Source organism: Microcaecilia unicolor, chromosome 11, assembly GCF_901765095.1.
Source record: "Microcaecilia unicolor chromosome 11, aMicUni1.1, whole genome shotgun sequence".
NCBI lineage: Eukaryota > Metazoa > Chordata > Amphibia > Gymnophiona > Siphonopidae > Microcaecilia > Microcaecilia unicolor.
The window spans coordinates 71,340,715-71,361,625 of NC_044041.1; the positions used below are offsets into that span (position 1 = coordinate 71,340,715).

At 46.2% G+C, this 20,911-nt stretch overlaps 1 protein-coding gene across 1 annotated transcript in view; it reads right to left on the bottom strand.

Annotated features, from left to right (window-relative positions):
- Nucleotides 1-20,911, bottom strand: part of BSG (basigin (Ok blood group)) — a 35,680-nt gene that overhangs the window by 5,259 nt on the left and 9,510 nt on the right. The window contains exon 2 of the mRNA XM_030217641.1: nt 5,542-5,701. Coding sequence (XP_030073501.1) covers nt 5,542-5,701 — 160 coding nt within the window. The remainder of the gene's footprint in view (nt 1-5,541; nt 5,702-20,911) is intronic.

The following is a 20,911-nucleotide window of genomic DNA, read 5'->3' on the forward strand; positions in this document are numbered from 1 at the left end:
TGAGAAGCAGACAGAAGGAAAAGTTAAAAAAAAAAAAAAAAAAAAAAAGACATGCAAGAACATGCAGCTTCCTCACCTTCCCTCCCTATCAAACTACATCCTAACCATCCTGAAGACTGGCACAGCCTCAAAAGGGCCACCTTCTGGTTTAAAGTGTGTGTTCATCCTGATATGATCGTCGCAGGTACATAAGCAAGCTGGGGGCTTGCCTGCCTGATAAGGGCTGGAAACAGAGTTCGTTCCAGCACAGCCGAGAACCACCACAAAAATAACCTGGTTCTTAATTCTACTTTCACAACTCACTATGGCCTTAGCGGGGGTTTTTTTTTTGTTACATTTGTACCCCGCGCTTTCCCACTCATGGCAGGCTCAATGCGGCAGGCAATGGAGGGTTAAGTGACTTGCCCAGAGTCACAAGGAGCTGCCTGTGCTGGGAATCGAACTCAGTTCCTCAGGACCAAAGTCCACCACCCTAACCACTAGGCCACTCCTCCACTAATCCTTCTCCTGAACTGGGACAAAGACCCTAGCTTTCTTGCAGAGATTTGGGTATTCCAGTGGTTCTCAACTGAGGTTTCCCCCAAGAGGTGGGAGGTGTTAACAAATATTTGGCATAGACAGCAAGTCTGTGCCTGAAAGCTGAAGAGAGCAAATATACTAAGAGTAAGGTACCCAAAATCCTCATAACTGGCCCCTATTTTACTTCCCAGCTACCCTCAATACTAACTGCTGCCACCTGCCCCAACTGGAAATGTTGCAGGTCAGCCATTCACAGTTTTGAGTAGCATTATTTGCAGGGTTTTATATGGCAGTAGAGGGATTTGTTTATGTTATGGAGGTGACACCAGAATTTGAATATATATTTGTTTTGTATGACAAGCTGAAAGTGGAATATCCAAGCTCTATATTCTGTATAGATTCTAGAATAGGGAAAAATTTGATGTTGACAGATTTAGCATTCACTTGTCACCTACTCAATCCCAGATGGAAAACTGTAGTCTTATTAAGCTTAATATCAGTGGTGGGTAACTGAACAGAAGCACAGTGCAGAACCTTCAAGTGGGCTAAAGATCATACCACCAAAAGGGAAACACTATTTTGATGGAGACCAGAATAGAAGAAGTGACTTATCTGGACTTCAGTCAAGCTTTTGACACCATTCCACACAGACTGGTGAGCAAGTTGCCAGTATAGGAGTTAAACCACCATTATGGAATCTACTCTGGAGAAGGTCAAGGACTTTGTTTTATAAAACATGGTTGCCGCTTTGCATGAAGGGTCAAATCCTTTTTTGGTGGGGAAATGCTAGCAGTCACCTAACAGGCAAGAGAGCCTGAGGTTGTAACTGCCAGTGATTTCAAGGTAACCAGTTTGTTCCACACATCCCAGGTAACCTGTTGATGTAAGATTTTATTTATTTATTTTATGTTAATTTATATACCGTATCTTATTGCAACTGCAAAACAGAACGGTTTACATATGTATAAAAACAACTAATGTATACAAACAAACGAACATAGTAACTCCATTCAGGACAGGAAAGCACAACAAATCAGAATAAACTGCACAATAAAATCAATACAAATTAAAAATCTAATATACAGTTAAGCTACCTTTTTTTTTAACCTTATCTCTTATGCTAAGTTCTGTTCTACATAGCTTGTAAAGAAGAAGGTTTTCAAAAGTTTTCGGAAATGGATATAGGATTTCTCTAATCTGATCTCCTGTGGAAGACCATTCCAAGGGAAGGGGTCAAATTGAAAAAAGCCGATCTCGTGTAGATTCCCATCTAGCCTTAGCAAGAGGGGGAATAACTAACCTGTTATCTGCTAGGGATCTAAGCGTTCGCATAGTGGTGTGAGGAATTGTTAAATTGGACAGATAACTAGGGTTTAATATGTAAAAGGCCTTGAGAGTCAGAACAAGAGCTTTAAACTTTACTCTTGCTTCAACTGGGAGCCAATGCAGACGATGCAGTAAAGGTGTTACTTTATCATCCCTCCGGGCCCTGCAGATCATATGTGCTGCTGTGTTTTGAATTCTTTGTAATCGCTTTAAATTGGCTTGAGTAATCCCAGCATATACAATATTACAGTAGTCTAAACGTGAAGTAATATACGCAGATGTCAGTGTTTTGAGAGAGTCCTTACTTACTGAATTTCTAACTGACCGAAGCCGCCTCAGATGGAAGAAAGATTTTTTCACTACATCGGATGCTTGTTCCTCAAAAGTCAATGCGGAATCAATAATCTCTGGAAAGCCAGTATTTCTTGAGGTCACAGAAAGACATGTCACGAGTACAATGAGGGAGACCAGACTACCTTTCTATAGGTGAAGGGAAAAGTGTGATGAACACTGAGCCTGTGGCTCATACCATGCAGGGGACAAAAAAAAAAAAAAGTCTCCAATTTGATTCTTAGCTCAGGACTACTTGAGCACCTGAGTCAACCAGGGCTGCTGTTCCTGCAAGGGCAATGTCCAGCGAGGAGGGGGAAATGACCCCTAGATGGCCTCATCAGGGCTCATGGATGCAAGATTACAAAAAAGAGCCAGGGCACATGGCCTCTAGCCTAGGAGGGCCGCAGCAGTGACCCAACTATGTATGTTTTGTTTTTAGGGTGTGGGAAAGGGAGAGGAATGAAAAATAAACAGTGGAAAATATCCATGGCCTGGCTCCGATTCAGCTGAAGAGAAAAGACAAGAGGAGGATGGGGGAGGGGCAGTCAAAAGAGGATATGAGACTATTCAGTCTCAGCCAAGGAGTGTCACTTGTGGAACAGATTCCTGTGAAGTTAAAGGAGCCCAAACTGCGATAGAATTGAGGCATGTGATGTGGGGAGGAGGGGGAATGGGGAAAAAAAAAAAAAAAAAAAGACCACAAATCACATTACATCTAACATGGCATGCAGACCTATGAACAGACTGGGGACCATGCTTGTACCAAAGGGGTTGGGAGTGGGGGTGCTTTAATTGTTTTTAGGCCTTGTTTTATTTAAGACTGTACTCCCAGTTAGGCAGAACAGGTTTTAAAAAGCAACCTGGGGGGGGGGGGGGGGGGGGGGGGGGGGGGGGGCAGAATTGTTAGGTTTCAATTTGCTGTTTTCAAGTATACCTCATTTATTGTATTTCTTTATATTTCACATTTTTACTATTGTTATGCTGTTAAAATTTGTAAGCTTTATGTTGAACTCTACCTGCTGTACACCACCTTGGGTAAATCTTCATAAAGGCACTTAATCTCAATCAATAAAAGAGGTGGCGTATAAAGTTTAACATAACCAGAAAAACTGCTTCTAACACACTGGAGGCTAAACATACTGAAGCGGCCAAGCCAGACAGATCAAGGATGACCAGAGCTAGTGCCACCAGGTGCTGCAAAAAAGACAGTAGAGTCCGGTCCTAACCTAATCCCCAAGCCACTCCAGGCATCTGTAAAGTGAGAGTTTCAAGAAGAATATAACTTAGGACGGAGGCAGAATGACAACACTTTAGGATCAGTATTTTCCAAGCAATTTAACTGGCCAGAAATGGCTCCCGGCTCGTTAAGTTGCCTATTCAAGATTAACCAGTGATTTTCAGCATTACTTAAACTGGTTAGTGCCACTGAAAATAACCAGTTAGCATCCAACTGAAAAGCAACTATTTTGGGGGCATTTGGCTGGTTAAGTGCCAAAATTCAGAATTTAAGTGGCCAGGTTAACTGCAGAAATAGGACCATTCTATCTTATCTATTTGGATTTTGCTCACACCTTTTTCAGTAGTAGCTTAAGGTGAGTTACATCCAGATACATTAATTTTGTACCTGAGGCAATAGAGGGTTAAGTGATTTGCCCAAGATCACAAGGAACAGCAGTGGGATTTGAACCAAACACTTCTGGATGCCAAGGCTGGTGCTCTAACCACTATGTTACTCCTGAGTAGTAGATCAAGGTGAGTTACATTCACGTACTGGGTCTTTATGTGGTAACCCACAACCAGGTTAAGTGCTGAATATTGAACTTAACCAGCTACAGCCCTGATTTGAATTTCCAGATTTTATTGCTGCCATGTCAACAGCAGTGTAAATGCTCACGGGTAACTGACAGTATAAGGCTCACATGTAATTGCTAGACACACCCATGACCCATCCATACCCCCTCTTGCAGATAGGTGTGAAGTTATGCACATAAGCACACTTAGGTGTTATTCTATAACCACTGTATGCCTACTTAATGTATGGCAATTTGGGGGGGGGGGGGGGGGGAGGGAATACTCCAAGTTCGGCCTCACCTACGACTTGTACAGAGGAGCTATCTACTGCTTTTTGCAGGTTGTGTGTCTAAGACTGACTACTGGAAATTTCTGGTGCATGCTAAGAAAAAAAAAAAGTTAGCAAAAGAACAGAAAAAAATCCTTCACCCCACAGGACATCATGAGCTCATTTAAGGCACACCTAATAGAAACCGGAAGAGTCTGTCTACTCGAACCCCCTCTCCCTCTTGGGGCAAAGGAATCCTGTTTAGAAGGAATATATTCAAGAAAGCTTAGCGGAGATTAGGAAGCCAACACCAATAACTGGGAAGCAAAGTCAGTACTGGGCAAACTTCTACAGTCTGTGCTCCAATTGTGGCTGAATAGAGCTTTCCAGGGGCTTCGACATTAGCTTCAGAAATTTTAGAACAAGGACAGTGCTGGGCAGGCTTCAGAAAATGGCAAGGACAAATCAAGACCAGGTATACATATGAAGTATCACATACATGTAATGCGTATATTGTTGGGCAGACTGGATGGACCGCACAGGTCTTTATCTGCCATCATCTACTATGTTACTATGACAGGATGCTGAGCAGAACAAACCTCAGACCCAACAGTTTTTAGGTTCTTCTGAGTCTTGAATAACCGCAATAAAATGTGTAATCCTGTACAGGAAGCCCGCTTCCCAGCACCTTCAGAAGACAATGAAATATTTGTTTTCCCTCAGTGCTGAACTGAGGTTATGAAAGGCCAGGCTAGCTCTTCAGTGGCTAGCTGATCACATCTGCTCCCTCACACACTGGGTGTGTGCCAAAGGTGACCCCCCACAGATGAGGCTGAAAACATGCTGCCAGCTGCTTTCCTGCTCACTAGCTCTCTGGAAGCTGGGAAACCAAAGCACAGGAAAATTCCAGGGACACCTTCTGCCAAGATCAAACCAACAAGGAGGGGAACAGACACAGCATGGCCCCAGTCAGCACACCCTGCTCAGAATGAGAGGAAGCCATCCCCAGCAGGTGTCCTGGCAAAGCTATGTTGGTCTCTCAGCAGGAGATTCTGTAACAATCAGCACCAAAAGCAAACATGCAAAGTCCCACCTTTCTCAAGTGAAGAGCATAAAGCCCAGGAAACTTGGGTAACAAGGGCCATGACCCATTCAATTACACTTCTGTGGCAGACAGCACAAGAATCAAAATGGGCCCAATCTAGGCAACCTCGTACACATCTCGTTAAGATACTATAGATATATACATCCAAGTACAATTAAAAAAAAAAAAAAAGAAAATATAATAATTACAAAAGACTTACTTGTATGTCATTAGTGTCCCCGGGTTACTGTCCTTCACAAGGACCTTATCCCCCTTCATCCATATGTGGCCACTGATAGGCGATGGAGGGTCTATTAAGTTACAAGAAAGCAGGTCGCTGCCAGAGGTCACCTCCGAGGAGTTGGTTATAATCAGGGGATCTAGACCAACACAAGAGAACTGGCATTAACAGCCTGCCTAGAATTGCTCCTCCACTGCCCCCCCCCCCCCCCCCACTAGAACCTTCTCTTGAACATAAACCCTGTCCAATCTTAGGGTTCAGGCACAACAACAACCTGAACCTCTCTACTCCACATCTTTTATCATCATGTCTAAGGCAACCATTTGGATTATATACAGCCTTCCTCCAAAAAAAAATAATAAAAATTGAGTAGAGATGAAACCAGGTACATCTCCTGGTTACATGGGAAGCTCGCGATTCAAAGCGATCAGCTAAACGTAAAAAGCTATTTCTTCAAGTTTGGGGCCCCGTACCTACAGCAGCTGAGCCCCAGGGGACGTAGTTTACGTCTCAACTAAGGTTAACCTGAAGGTATGGTTAATAGTTTAGCAGAGGGGAATCTGGTCCTGCTCACTAAGGGGAGGGGGGGTATGACAGTAGGATTAACGACTAAAGACTAAGGACCACTTGTTGTCTGGTTAATGCACTATATTATGTAACCTATTAAGACACTTGCTGTGTCCAGCTGTTTGTGTCGCTGGGTTGTCAACTACTGGGAACTATAGGCCATAGGGAGGGGGGCGGGAGGGAGAAAAGGTAAAATCTTTGATGATAAAAGTTGCCTGATTTATGTTTACAAGCATGTTATAATATTCAAAAGGTCATATTTGAATTGTTACAGTCCTGTCTAATGTGCTCATCATCAATAAAAATTATTGAAACGTAAAAATTGAGTAGAGATGTGGTAGCCGTGTTAGTCCATAAAAGTAATCAAGCATTTCAGTGACAGTCTAACAGGATGAAGGTGGGATAGGTGAGGGACAGGGAGATATGCATGGCGATAAGGTGACAGAGGTAGAATTTTATGGTTTACTAGTAAAAAAAAGGCCTGTTTCTGATAGAAATGAAACGGGCGCTAGCAAGGTTTTCCTCACAGTTGCAGCTGGCCTCCTGCCTCCCTGTCCTCGGAGTTCCAGCTCTCCCTCCCTTGGTCTCTGTCTTTGGAGTTCCAGGACCCACCCCTCCCGTTCCATGCACCCCCGTCATCCGATTTCCACACCTCCGCGCCTCCCTCCCTCTCTCTCTCTGTGCCCTCCGAGTGGAAGCAGGATGTGTGCGGCTGCCCCTCCCCTTCGTAAGTGCCGGCTGTTATTTAAAACTTCTTACCTCGTGGTCCGCCGGCAACAGTGAAGTCGAGCCGGCACGGCGCTTCAGACTGCCTCACTTCTGTTTCAGCTCTGCCTCTGGTCCCGCCCTTCCGCAAACAGGAAATGAGGGCGGGACCAGAGGCAGAGTTGAAACAGAAGTGAAGGCAGTCTGAAGCGCCGTGCCGTGCCTGCTCGACTTCACTGTTGCCGGCAGACCACGGGGTAAGAAGTTTTAAATAACAGCCGGCACTTACGAAGGGGAGGGGCAGCCACACACGTCCTGCTTCCACTCGGAGGGCACAGAGAGGGAGGGAGGTGCGGGGCGGTGGAACTCGGACGGGAGTGGAAGGAGGGGGGGGGGGGGGATTGTGTACTGACCTCCGCCGGCTGGTGCTGGCTTCCCTTCCCAGGTCATCATTGCACTCTGAGGGGACAGAGAGTGGCTGGTGCTGACTTCCCTTCCCTCTCACTTCCCATTGGTCCGCTCTCTGACGTCATCCCCAGGGTGGACCAATGGGAAGTGTGTTACGAACCCAGGCATCCAGATGGAGGTGCACATTATTATATAGGATAATGCCCATTAGCCCATTATAAAACCATAAAATTCTACTGCTTTGTCACCCTCTTATCACCATGCATATCTCCCTGTCCCTCACCTAACCCACCTTCATCCTGTTAGACTGTCACTGAAATGCTTTGATGTTTCACTATATATATATATATATATATATATATATATATATATATATATATATATATATATATATTACACACACACTCATCCATCAACATTTGCTTATTTCTGATCTGACAAAGGGCTACCTTCGAAAGCTAAATCAAAAAATGTATTTAGTCCAATAAAAAAAAGTATCATATTTTCTTTTCCATGTTTTATTTTATTTCTGTTGATTACCAAAAAAAAAAATTGGAATCTCTTTGGTGCCACTTAAGAATGTAACAGAACACACAGCAAAGTAGCAACATTACAATATTTGTATTGGATTTTTTAAGACAGCTGATACCATGAAATCCTGGAGCTCTCTCCTTAAAGTGCCCATTTTAAATGCTGACAAAACCTTCATGCCATGTTTTTAAAGACTAGCATTGACATCCTAGCAGCAAGAATCTTCTCCTACTTCCCTCTAGCTTTTAGGACCCACAGTGTAAACTTAGTTTGACTTTACCTACCGTAATAACAAACAAACATACTACAAGAGGTGAGGCATTCGTAAGGTCAGAGGTGAAAGCAAGGGCAGGTTCAGCTAATCAGAGGACAAATGCAAGGTGGGTCCTGGATCAAAAGTGGCATATTAAACCCAAGTTCCTGCATTTTGAAGAGGCGAAGACCTGTGGCATTAAGCTGCACACATTTTTGGACCAGGACTGCAGTGGAGGAGGGAAAGGTTAAGAGGGTGAAAGATGGAGGACCATTTCTACATGGTCAACAGGAGTGTTAATAAGTCTTCCAAAGATCAGATGACACAGGGAAGGAGAAGCGGGTTTCATGGCAAACACCCGGCAACTCCAGTACAGCCCCTGTGGCAGGCACTCATAATCTAGGATTATGTGAGCCTGTGAATGCATCCACTTAATCTTGAGCTTCCTTGACAGGTGGTTGCAGTCAGGATCATTGCTGATGCCAACATTCATACGTGCCAGAGTCAGAAACAGCAAGGTGGCCCACAGGTTGTAGATGGCATTGATTGTCACATGGTTCTCTCATACTCCATCCCACAGCTTGGAAAAGTCCTCCTTCAGCTTGTCTGCTTCAAACCACCAGGGGATCTCATGGATGGGCTGGCCAAGTGCCCCACAATGCAACTGCATACTGTCCTCGATTAGCTTCACCTATGACAGCAGTGACTTCAGAAAGCCAGCTGTGAGGTAAAGAGAAGTTAGAGTAACAGATTTAAGGCTTGGACTCTGCCATGTTCCAGAACCTAATGGAATGATCTGTTTGTACATATTTTATCTACTCTTGAAGGCCTCAAGCTACCTAGTTCCAAGCTGGAGACTTTTTGCACAGTCCTGGATTTCTGACCAACCAATCCTGGTGCATGATGGGACTTGCAGCACCGATTTCAATGGGCCAAATCAAGCACTACAAATCCCACACTGCTTTGGGATGTAAGGTACAAACCAGGACTGTCCCAAAATCTCCAGCCTGGAACTGGGTAACTGGTATCTCTGGGTTATGTTCTGAAGTCATGTGCACAAGAAAGGGTAGGTCAAGAACTTATAACTCAAGACTTCACTGCTCATTTAAAAAACAAAGCAGTGGCTGCCTTAAAAGGAAATTCAGTGAGGCCTTCACCAAATGCAAGCGATGCCCCATCACAAAGCCGCATCGTTTCCCATGTGTTAAAGCTAAGTCCTGTCTCCCCCCCCCCCCCCCCCAATTCTGGGTGAGTTGAGGTGCACATGGTTTGGGTGGGTGACAGAATCTACTCCAACTAAATGGATTTGGGGTTTGAATTCTCAGCAGCTTTGTTTTAAGCCTTATACTAAGAACAAACTTCAAGTGGCTCCCGAGGATTTAAATAGAAACTAGTCACATGCAGACAGTAATTATAAGCTGGCGTGCAGTCTACTCCATGATTAATCTTTTACAGCCCCTTCAGAACTGCACTTTTCATCTAGAAAGGAATAAAACTGCAGCTATCTCCTGGGTGTTCCATCACACAGTTAAAACAAAAACACTGAATCAGTGGTGTGCCAGTAAATGTTTAACAGACTGTCTTCCAAAAAAACCCACCCGTAGATATGTACATAACTATTATATGTTTAGGCAGCAACAAATATTAAAACATAAAATTCCAAATGGCCAACTGATTTTCACAGAATGCTTTTGATTTTTGCCCCACTCTTGTAACTGTAGCCAACCTATGTTTGCTATTCATGCCAATCTGCTAATTCTTTTAACGAGAAATTTACAGACACTAAATCTGACATATGATTTAGTATCAAACTTTCTCACCCTATATACCAATATACCCAGTACTGGGAAACTGGAACAAGTTGGACTGTTAAATTCCTACACATACACTACATGCCAGCACAATCTTTCACCTCAGTCGCACATGCAGAACATGGACAGACCCTCAACTGATACAAAATAGGGGGCCACAAAAACACAAGACTTCCCAAGAAAGCCATTTTCTATACACAGTGAAGATATATATTTCCAAAAACGCAAACCACCATGAGCAGCATGTCCTCCTTCTTTCCCTCGTCTCACTCATGCAGCTTGTCCCCCCCCCATCTCTCCTTCGAACTGTTGTGCAGCATGTTTATCAAAACCCCCTCCCTGGGCCTACAGCCCTGGTGGTCCAGTGGTCAGCAGCAATCCTATGCTCCTGCCCATGAAGTCTACTCTCTGTACTGAAAATGGGTGCCTGAGTTCCCACAGCAGTCTTGCGCGACTGCCGCTGAAACTTACGGCAGTCACTTTTTCAGTATCGAGAGTGGAGACTGCACAGGAGCGTAGGAGGGTCGTTCCTGCACCAGCTGATGTGGAGCAACAAGTGGCTCGCAAAATTAAAAAATATTCCCCCCCCCCCCCAGGGTTACCATATGGCTCCAGAAAAGCAATGGAAGGAAAACCCAGACTGCTCAATCTGTCCTCCTTTTTCAATGTTCCTAACCCTCCCCCCCCCCCCCCCCCCCCAAAGCTCTTGAAAGCTGGTGCGCACTGGCTCCAGCACTGAATACAACACCTAGCCCAAAGTTATCCTAAAAACATCAGTTTCAAAAAGATCTGTCCTGCTTCACGGACCAATGAATTTAATTTATTTTAACTACTTAGTTACATGCTACATCAATTCAAGTTCAGGACATGAAATAAAGGAATCCATAATGGCACAATACCTTTCCCCCTTCTCATAAATCAAAAAGTACAAATATTAACCCTTCGCCAACCCAACCACATTAGAAAAACTACCCCTCACCATGAAAACCTGGAGCCAGGCTTTTATCAAGAAGTACAGTCTGGGTCAAATAGTTGACATTATCAGACTACAAATTGATTAGCACATTTTGGCATTGGGGAGAGTTGCACCGTTACCTGTTCAAGGAGGCTGTTGGCTGCTGCGAGGCCTCTTTCTTCACTTTCCTTCCATAAGTCCTCTAATCAGGATTCTTGGCTCTCTGTAAACTACACCCTTTGAAGAAGATTCTGGATTCTCCAGCACTACACACTAGTCCACACACACAAACTACTGCAATGTAGTCTATGCTGCTATGTGAGAATTAAACAGCTCCAAACGCTTCATAATACTGTGGCTAGTTTTCTTTGTAATGCCATCTCGATATGATCATTGTACTCCTTTGTTGAATCTTTACATTGGCTTCCCATTTGTTGGCGCATCCCATTTAAGGTATTATATTTGGCTTTTAAGAACACTTCACTGGTGTGCCCCCTCTTATCTTTCCAATTTCTGCCTACACTCCTGCTAGACAGCTTTGCTCCTAGGATGTCCACTGACTGGTATTTCCCTCACCCAAACAGCCCACTATGAATCAACTAGTAAATCTATCTTTTTTTCTAGCCCCTTGTCTTTGGAATTCTATCCTCCACTCATTACGTGCATTGCCTCTTTTTAAACCTTTTAAAGGTTCCTTTAAAAACATTTTTTAACCAGCTTTTCCATCATCATAGTGTTTTTCTCCTGGACAATAATCTGTTGTGGTTGGCCAACCAGCAGCCTCCCTTGATGATTGTATTTTGTGAATGAATGCCTTTGTGTCCGTCTCCTTTTACTAATAGCATTCTTCTTGTTTTATAGTCTGTACACCACTTTGACCTATCTAGGAAAGGTGTAAAAAGTCTTATTTATTTTAGGACATTTATACCCCGTCTTTTGCCACAGGTGTGCAGCCCCAAAGCGGCTTACAATGAACCAAAAAAATAAAACACAGTTACATTTCAATAGTTAGGGCGGGAGAGCAGAATGAGAGGGAAAGGTAAGGTAAGGGAGACAAAGATGGGCAGCAGAAGTCCAGGTGGGCCAAGAGGGATGATGGAAATCCAGCCTAACAAGAACAGGTCCAGCAAGGCGAGTGAAGATCTGAAGAAACAGCAGCAGCATGCAGAGGCAGGACTGGTGGTTAGCAACTACCCAGAAGATCCGACGGGCAAATGATGAAAAGCCAACACTGGCACAAAAGACTTCTGGCTATGAAGATTTTTGTCTACCCCTACTTCTTGGATTTCTGCTTGGACTATATGTAGGGGTTTTAACTACTTATCTACTACTACTACTTATTTCTATAGCGCTGCTAGACGTACGCAGTGCTGTACACTGGACATAAAGAGACAATCTCTGCTCGACAGAGCTTACAATCTAATTAGGACAGAGAGACAGGACAAATAAGAAATAAGGGAATTACTAAGGTGGGAATGATAAAACACAGGTACTGAACAAGCGAGTAAGGGTTAAAAGCAGCATCAAAAGGTGGGATTTTAGCCAAGATTTGAAGATGTCCAGAGATGGAGCTCGACGTACCGGCTCAGGAAGTCTATTCCAGGCATATGGTGCAGCAAGTTTTTACCTTTGGGTTTGTTTTGATGTAACATGGCCAGACAGATATATCCACAGAAGTTTTATACCAACAACAACAACAAAAAAACCCAAAACAAACCTACAGACTGTCAGATGCCAAACCTGAGACAGAAGCCACAGCCAAATGGACATGACCAAGATCTGGGAATGCCAAACCACCAGCCAGTGACAAGAGGTCAAATCTGAGAGATTTCCTGCTTCCCAACTTAGTCTAAAAACACTTGCAGAACCAAGTTCCCAATGCAATGGGGAGGTGAAGGACCTCAGTGCATGGTAGCCGAGGATAACATGGCGCCGTGCCACCTTGCCCTGCACCCCACCCCCCTGTGGGCAGCTCCCAGCTATCACAGGAGCCGCAAGGAGGTCATCACCACCACATCATGCCGGGATGCAGGTGGCTGACAGGATGGGGGCTGTAGCAGTTAAGCAGACCCCACGGAGCACAAACTTCCTTTGTTGCGGGAGCGCAGGTCAGAGTGGTGCTCTGACGCACCCACTGCCTCCTTCCTCCGATGCATTTTCAAAAATCTTCTATTTCTCCTTACCTTTCATTGTATCCATCGGGCATACTAGTGGGGCTTTCAATGCACCATTTAAACATGTCAGCAGGGGATTGCTGGAGCTGCTGCAAATTAACCGGCAGGGAGTTGCAAAAACAACCGATATCTTCAGATTAGTCCGGGGAGGTCTTTTTTTCAAACTGCTGATGTACCCAAGATGGGAGCACAGTGTAGAGCCGATATGGTGCTGGCTGCGTCTACGGACCTGGGCTTTTGATCGATTTCAAGTGTGGGCGTCTTGTGAGAGCTGCACGAGCAGAGTTCCTATGACGAAGGTTTTGCGTTCAGCAGAGGAAGGTGCTGGTAGGTGTTGTAATAGTTTTTTTTTCTGTGTGACAGCAGGTGAGTCACTGGAGAGGCCACACGCATGGTGGCTGCTGGGGAGAGGGGATTTCTCAATTTAAATGCTATACTCGCTGTGTCCAAAACGACAGTTGTAACTCCAATTATCTGAGCAGCTCCTCCTCCCGTACAGTAATAAAATTCAAATTTGTGTTTTTTGGCAAGCTAACAGCATTCGTGCTTTTAATCTGGTGGAAGCGGGTGTACCGAGTTTGACCGAGGAGACGTGTTCGCGTGGGTGTGCGGCGGCCTGGGGTTTCTGGGTGAGTTTGTGTCTTTGGGAAAGGAAATGTGGGGGCGCTCGGTGATAAGAAAGGACCTGTAAACTGTGGGGTTTTTATCAAATTGACACGGGACGAATTACTGCCCATTATTAGTCTAACAAAATAAGGTGAAGGTGTGTAATGGAAGATTTAAAGGACTGCTTTTCAACCCTGGTTTGATCGATAATGAACTCTGAAATCTTCTGTCTTTGACCGAAAGTAACTTTTCTTGTAAATACAAAAACAAGTTGGAATGCAGAAGATAAGACACAGCTCTAATTAATTTGTTATGTGAAGGGAAAGATGGCTCTTGTTTTCAGAAGTTCAGCCTGGCCACCTGAACTTGGAAAACATGTGACCAAGTTCCCACAGTATGGCTTGTTTACCTAAACAGAGAAGCATTCTGTAATTTTCCTTAGCTCTGAACATGAGTTCTGAGCCTAATAAAAAGGGGAGTTTCTTTCCGTGAAATCGGGGGCTCATCTGTGGGTAGACGCATCCCACAGAGGAATTGTTCCTGGTCCAAGAAGCTCCTGGCTCTCACTGTGAACCGGGCCCCCCCCCCCCCCCAGCTGATGTTAAGAGCCTGGATGATGTAAGGACCAGTGATGTATGTATAGTGTATTATTGCTTTTTTCCATGGTCTAAGAACTCTTAGCACAGTGAGACAGGCTGTAAATCCATAGCAGTGAAGAGGTGGTACTTAATATTTGCTTTCACCTTCAAGTTTTTCTGCTTCCAGGGGAGAGACTGTGAAATTTGTAGGAAGGCGGGGCTGCTCGTTTAGTGGACGCCGCTGCTTTGTTCCTGGAAAAGAGTTTTTATGAGCTCAGAAGATACTGTACTCATTTTGTACAGTGATGTTTATCCATACTTCTCGGACATCAGTGTTTTAATTTTGTTTTGGAAAACTTATGCCTCAGTAAACTGGGTCAGTCTATAAAGTGCAGTCAGTGAGAGCAGTTTGGGACAACTCGTTCCATGCGTTTTGGTGACAGTGCCTGTGTGTCTTGTGCTTTCTTACAGAGGGTGTGTTGGAGCGGGGACAGTAGTGGTTAATGTTTCCAAAGTGGCCTTGAATGGGGATGAGTCTGGGACACTTTACTGGAGCAGCTCAGGCCTTTTACTGAAGCCTCAGAGCTGAATGGGCTCCTGAAGCGGACTAACTCTCAAAGTAGATTTAGCTGCAAATTGCTCCACGTTTCCTGAAGATTTCAGCTGTCTTTTCCTCTTTTTCTCTTCTTGACTGATTTTTTTGCCTCTCGACTGATTTGGCAAAATAAGGTGGCCACAGGCCAGGGTGCCTAGCAGTCGGGGATAACCTGGTGCTGTGCCCCTAACCCTGCCCCCCCACGAAATGCGCAGCTCCCAAGGATCGCAGGAGCTGTGAGGAGGGAAGAGAATGTCAGACACGTGACAAGAGGGTGCTGACAGGAGGCGCTGCTGAGCTATAAACTGCAGCCACGAGGCATGCAACCCTTTTCCTAGGCATGGAGGCAAGTGCACATGTATGCGAGTTTTCGGTAACACAGACGCTGCGTATACTGCCCAGGTAGCTGCCCTGTTCCGGGGTGGATGCATTATTTATTTATTTTTTGTTATATTTGTACCCCCACGCTTTCCCACTTATGGCAGGCTCAATGCGGCTTACATGGGGCAATGGAGGGTTAAGTGTCTTGCCCAGAGTCACAAGGAGCTGCCTGAAGTGGGAATTGAACTCAGTTCCTCAGTTCCCCAGGACCAAAGTCCACCACCCTAACCACTAGGCCACTCCTCTGCAACACGTGCTGCAACATAGATGCAACCCAGGCCTCCTTCTCCTCCTTTCCTGTCACCACCGAGGAGGAAACCGCTCACCTTCTTTCCTCCTCGAAATCCACCACCTGCTCTTCTGATCCCATCCCCACCAACTTACTTATCTCTCATACTGTCACCCTCTCCATCTGTCATATCCTCAACCTCTCTCTCTCCACTGCAACTGTTCCTGACACCTTCAAGCACGCCATAGTCACACCTCTCCTCAAAAAACCATCACTTGACCCTACCTGTCCCTCCAATTACCGCCCCATCTCCCTCCTACCCTTCCTCTCCAAAATACTTGAGCGTGCCGTTCACAGTTGCTGCCTTGATTTTCTCTCCTCTCATACCATCCTCGATCCACTTCAATCCGGTTTCCGCCCTCTTCACTCGACAGAAACAGCACTCAAGTCTGTAATGACCTGTTCCTTGCCAAATCCAGAGGCCACTACTCCATCCTCATCCTCCTTGATCTATCCGCCGCTTTTGACACTGTGAATCATGACTTACTTCTTGCCACACTGTCCTCATTTGGGTTCCAGGGCTCTGTCCTCTCCTGGTTCTCCTCCTATCTCTCCCACCGCACCTTCAGAGTTCACTCTCATGGATCTTCCTCCACCCCTATCCCCCTATCTGTTGGTGTTCCCCAGGGATCGGTCCTTGGACCCCTTCTCTTCTCAATCTACACCTCTTCCCTGAGCGCCCTGATCTCATCTCATCTCATGGTTTCCAGTATCATCTCTATGCTGATGATACCCAGCTATATCTGTCCACACCAGACATCACCGCAGAGACCCAGGCAAAGGAATCAGCCTGCCTATCCGACATTGCTGCCTGGATGTCCAACCGCCACCTGAAACTGAACATGTCCAAGACCGAGCTCATCGTCTTTCCACCAAAACCCACGTCTCCTCTTCCTCCACTTTCTATCTCAGTTGATAACACCCTTATCCTCCCCGTCTCATCTGCCCGCAACCTCGGAGTCATCTTTGACTCCTCCCTCTCCTTCTCTGCGCATATCCAGCAGACTGCCAAGCCCTGCCGCTTCTTCCTCTTTATCAGCAAAATTCGCCCTTTCCTCTCTGAACACACCACCCGAACTCTCGTCCATGCTCTCATTACCTCTCGCCTTGACTACTGCAACTTACTCCTCACTGGCCTCCCACTTAGCCATCTATCCCCCCTTAAATCTGTTCAGAACTCTGCGGCACGTCTCATATTCCGCCAAAACCGATTTACTCATATCACCCCTCTCCTCAGGTCACTTCACTGGCTTCCAATCAGATACCGCATTCAATTCAAGCTTCTCCTTCTTACCTACAAATGCATTCAGTCTGCTGCCCCTCACTACCTCTCCTCCCTCATCTCCCCCTATGTTCCCGCCCGTAACCTCCGTTCACAGGACAAATCCCTCCTCTCTGTACCCTTCTCCAACACCGCCAACTCTAGGCTCCGCTGATTCTGCCTCGCCTCACCCTATGCTTGGAACAACTTTCCTGAGCCCTTACGCCAAGCCCCCTCCCTGCCCATCTTCAAGTCTTTGCTTAAAACCCACCTCTTCAATGCTGCATTCAGCACTTAACTCTTACCGTTCACTAAATCCAGACTGCCCCAATTTGACCGCCCCTATCGGACTGTCCGTTCACTTGTCTCTTAGATTGTAAGCTCCTTGAGCAGGGACCGTTCCTCTATGTTAAATTGTACAGCGCTGCGTAACCCTAGTAGCGCTTTAGAAATGTTAAGTAGTAGTAGTAGACTGCTGTCTGATGTCACAGAGGCTGACCTAATCTGGACTGTATGTGTTGTGTTCCAGGTTAGTCTCTCTTGTGGTGCAGAGATTGAAATTAGCCATAAATGGGAAGATTGCTGCAAGGACCACGGACACAGGTCCGTATGCGCCTCTCATTGCAGATTGGCTGTGTGAATTGATGGTCGAGTGCAGGAGACTCATGGAGCGGGACAAATCTTTTAATGCCCCGCCGTAGCGTCTGCTAGCCAGTGCAAAAGGACTCCTCCCCCCTCCCCAGCGGCTGACTGCCATTACGAGTTGATGAGGGGGAAATCAAAGAGTCGTGCATGCAAAGACTGCACCCCTTCACAGGAAATGACTTGCAGAGTAGTGGCGTCTGGGAACGTGGTGTTTTGGAATGTGTGGTTTGAGTATGGATTCAGTGTCTAGGGGTTTTTTTGGGGGTGTAATTAAGCTGTGTCCCTGGTCCAAATTACATTGTTGTGCTGTATGAGTTCCAGCTCCCCAATTAAAGAAGCCTGGGACAGGCACGCAGGGATCCCTATGACAGAGGAACAGACCGTATACAGTACTGTCGGGTAGCCTGGATAGGCCACCTGATCTCCCTTTGTCATCCTTCCCTAAGCACACCGTTTCCTTGTCTCTTTCCTTACACGCACAGCTTTCTCGCCTCCTATTACCTACAACTGAGGCCCCCATGTGCTGTGGGTATCGAGCAAGGCACGAACTTTGACACTTGAAGCAAAAGCAGAGGAAGGGTTACAAACGACCCTTACCCATAAGAGTCGGGATCCTCTCCCCCGTTCTCTATACTACCCATCCTATCGTTAAGTCAGAGAGCAACACGTCTTAGCTACTGCTGCTACCTCTTCACCTTCCTAATCAGCCTGCACAAGGCCTGCAGGTCTCGTGAGATTCCTTATACGGTTTACTTCAGAGGGATGCCAGTGGGTGACACTGCAGATGGTGCATGCTCATCAGAGGTGAAGGAGAGAAGGGAATATGGTGGGCTGACAACAAAGCAAGGGAAAATGAACACAGTACAGGGTGTGGCATGACACGGAGGCTGGTAGCTAAAGCAGGGTAGACTGTTCACAGAACAGCGAGCCATACAAGCTGGGTTGGGTTATGTATTATGATGCTCTGATCAAGCGATGCACGAGATGCAAATAGCGTCAAGTGTTTCGGTTTCTCTTGCCACGTATTACGCCTTCTGCATCAAATATGACCTGGGTAAGCTCCAGCCCTATATGAGAGAATGCTAATGGAGCAGCAAGGTTTGGGATCCAAACTTGAAACTCCGCTAACAAGGTACATGGCTTGCGATGTACTGTGAGGCTAGCTGGTGCTTTTAGTGTCCGGGCCAATGTCCTGGAGTACAACGCTGTCCCCGGTGATGTTTATTACCTAGTAAAAGAACGAATACTAAGTTTTGGGCTAAACTCGTGGGAAAGGAGATCCAGACTCCCACCGTTGAAGACAAGTATGTGTCCGGCTCAGGCAGTGCTGAACATTGCAGGACAGAAAATTCCTCTAACAGTAATGTAAGCCATAATAATGAAGCTGACCTTTACCAGCAGGTTAACAGCGATGTGGAGGGTCTTTCTGCACAGGCTAGCAGCTGTGGCTGTCGGCATTGGGGGACATCCTACTCCATGAGACTCCTGCGGCCAATCCTGTGTGTAACGCAGCTGATCAGCAAAGACAGGCGCGTAAGGAACGCAGTTATGGGCTCTTACACTGGCCAACAGGTGTAGTAGTGTTAACCTGGGTCCAGACTAGAACTGAAACTCCTTTCGGGTGCCACAGGGAGCCATCCCGTTAGCTATTGGGAGAAGGCCGGTGAAGCACCGCCCTGAAGCAGTTCCCCATAGTTATGTCCCCTTTCTGTTTCAGGGGTGCCTACATGACAGGGCAGTCAGTGGTCTACCAAGATATCTAAAGGAGTAAATGAAGCAAGTCATAAGCTAATAGCACATCACGAAAGAGTACCGAATCTGTTGAAAGTCTGCAACTGCTTGGGGTAACAAAACCAGGGCTTTTTTTGAGGGGGCACTTGGGGGTACTGAGTACCGGCACCTTTTCCACCGTCTGCTAAAATTGACCCATGGAACCCAAGTTTTAATGAAAGAGCTCAGGCTCTACACACCAATTCTGTCTTGTCATAGATTCTATGATTGGTTGCAGGTGGCCTGGCTATTATGGGGTGGGTTCCTCCGTGATTACTCCACTCCTGAAGGGTGGCCTAGCATTTGAGTACCGGCACCTTTTTTGCTAGAAAAACAACACTGCACACAACATACCCTGGAAAAGCACATCAGTCGCAAGGGTATAAAGCAGGCCCTCTGTGCAGGCTGCTGGCTCTTGTGGCAGATACCAGGAGAGCGGCAATCCCGGATCATCTTTGACTGATAATAATCCGGAAACAGGGGATGGGATCCATCTGCCCTTCTGTCACTCCAACCTCCCAGACAGCCTATTCCCGTGGGTATCAAAGGCAAAGCAGTAATTATGGAGGGAGCATGGACAGATGGATCGCAGACAGAAAACAGGTTAGTGGACCATATCTCGTGGGAGCAGTTCAACTGCTCGCTCTGGGTGGCGGGTCTCTTTGCAGCTAGAACCAACAGTGGGCACATATAGGGCTATCCATGCCCGAGATAGGGGTGAGCACCTTTGAGCTGTGTCTGTCCCTGCAGTTTGTTTGTGTTCTGGGCAGCACAGAAGTTAAGCAAGTGGCAGCACATGCGAAGATGGGATGGACAGGCAGCGGTTCTCGATATTGCAAGCTGTCGTTCAAGGGATTACACAACACGCATGCGAGTTAGCTATTGAAATGTAAGTCAGATACATGTAAGACCGTTATAAGGAGGTGCACCTAGCCAATATGACTACTCTGCCATGCTAACAGCTCTCAGAGTTTCTTCCTGCAGGAGGTGCAGCAAGAGGAAGGATGGCATGGATCTTGGGACATCCGTTGGTGCCTTGGACAGCAAGCAGGCATAGGAGAGGTTGTATAGCTGCCATCTGGGGCACGCTGAAAAGAAAGCTGCAAGTTGTCAGGGGAGACCTCTCCAAAATTGCACATCCCTATCAAGGGAGGTGATCTGGTTGCCACATCCCTGTCGAGGGAGGTGAGAAAGGACGATAGAGTGGTACAGACTGTATGGATGCAGACTTTCACATCACTCTTGCCGGGCTTTGCCACTAGTTTGAAGGGACTTACGAGGTCTCGCTACAGATATAGCAAGATAGGCGTAATGGCATTCACAACAATGACAAGGAGCGTGGAAAAACTGAAGTCATAATGACATGTAGAAGAGGGTTATAGACAGAACTATCCTTGGCTAGTGGTGGGGGTACCCGAGCCAGAAAGAAAATGGATGGACTAGAGACAGATTGACAGAGAGGGGTGCCCTAATTGCAGGGCCGGTGTACCCCTCGGGGCAATGCATGGCGAATGCTCAGGTCTGTACAGATGTAGGACAAGGCAGCCTTGCTTCACGGTGGGCGCCACCCCAACCATACTCAGGCAACAATGACAGCCTTGCTGCATCACATGGCATTGGCAGGCCTGCATGATGGTTAATAGTAGTACTAGATGGCTCAGGTACTAAGTTGTTAATACATGTTGATGTATCAATAAAGCTGCGGCCTAATGTTTTACCACTGAGAAACTGTGTGGCTGGTCATTCTTCACCTGGTAGAGAGCTATTCGTCGCCTGATGAGGCAGTCGAGAAAGGCAAGAGACAGAAATAGCAGGGCAAG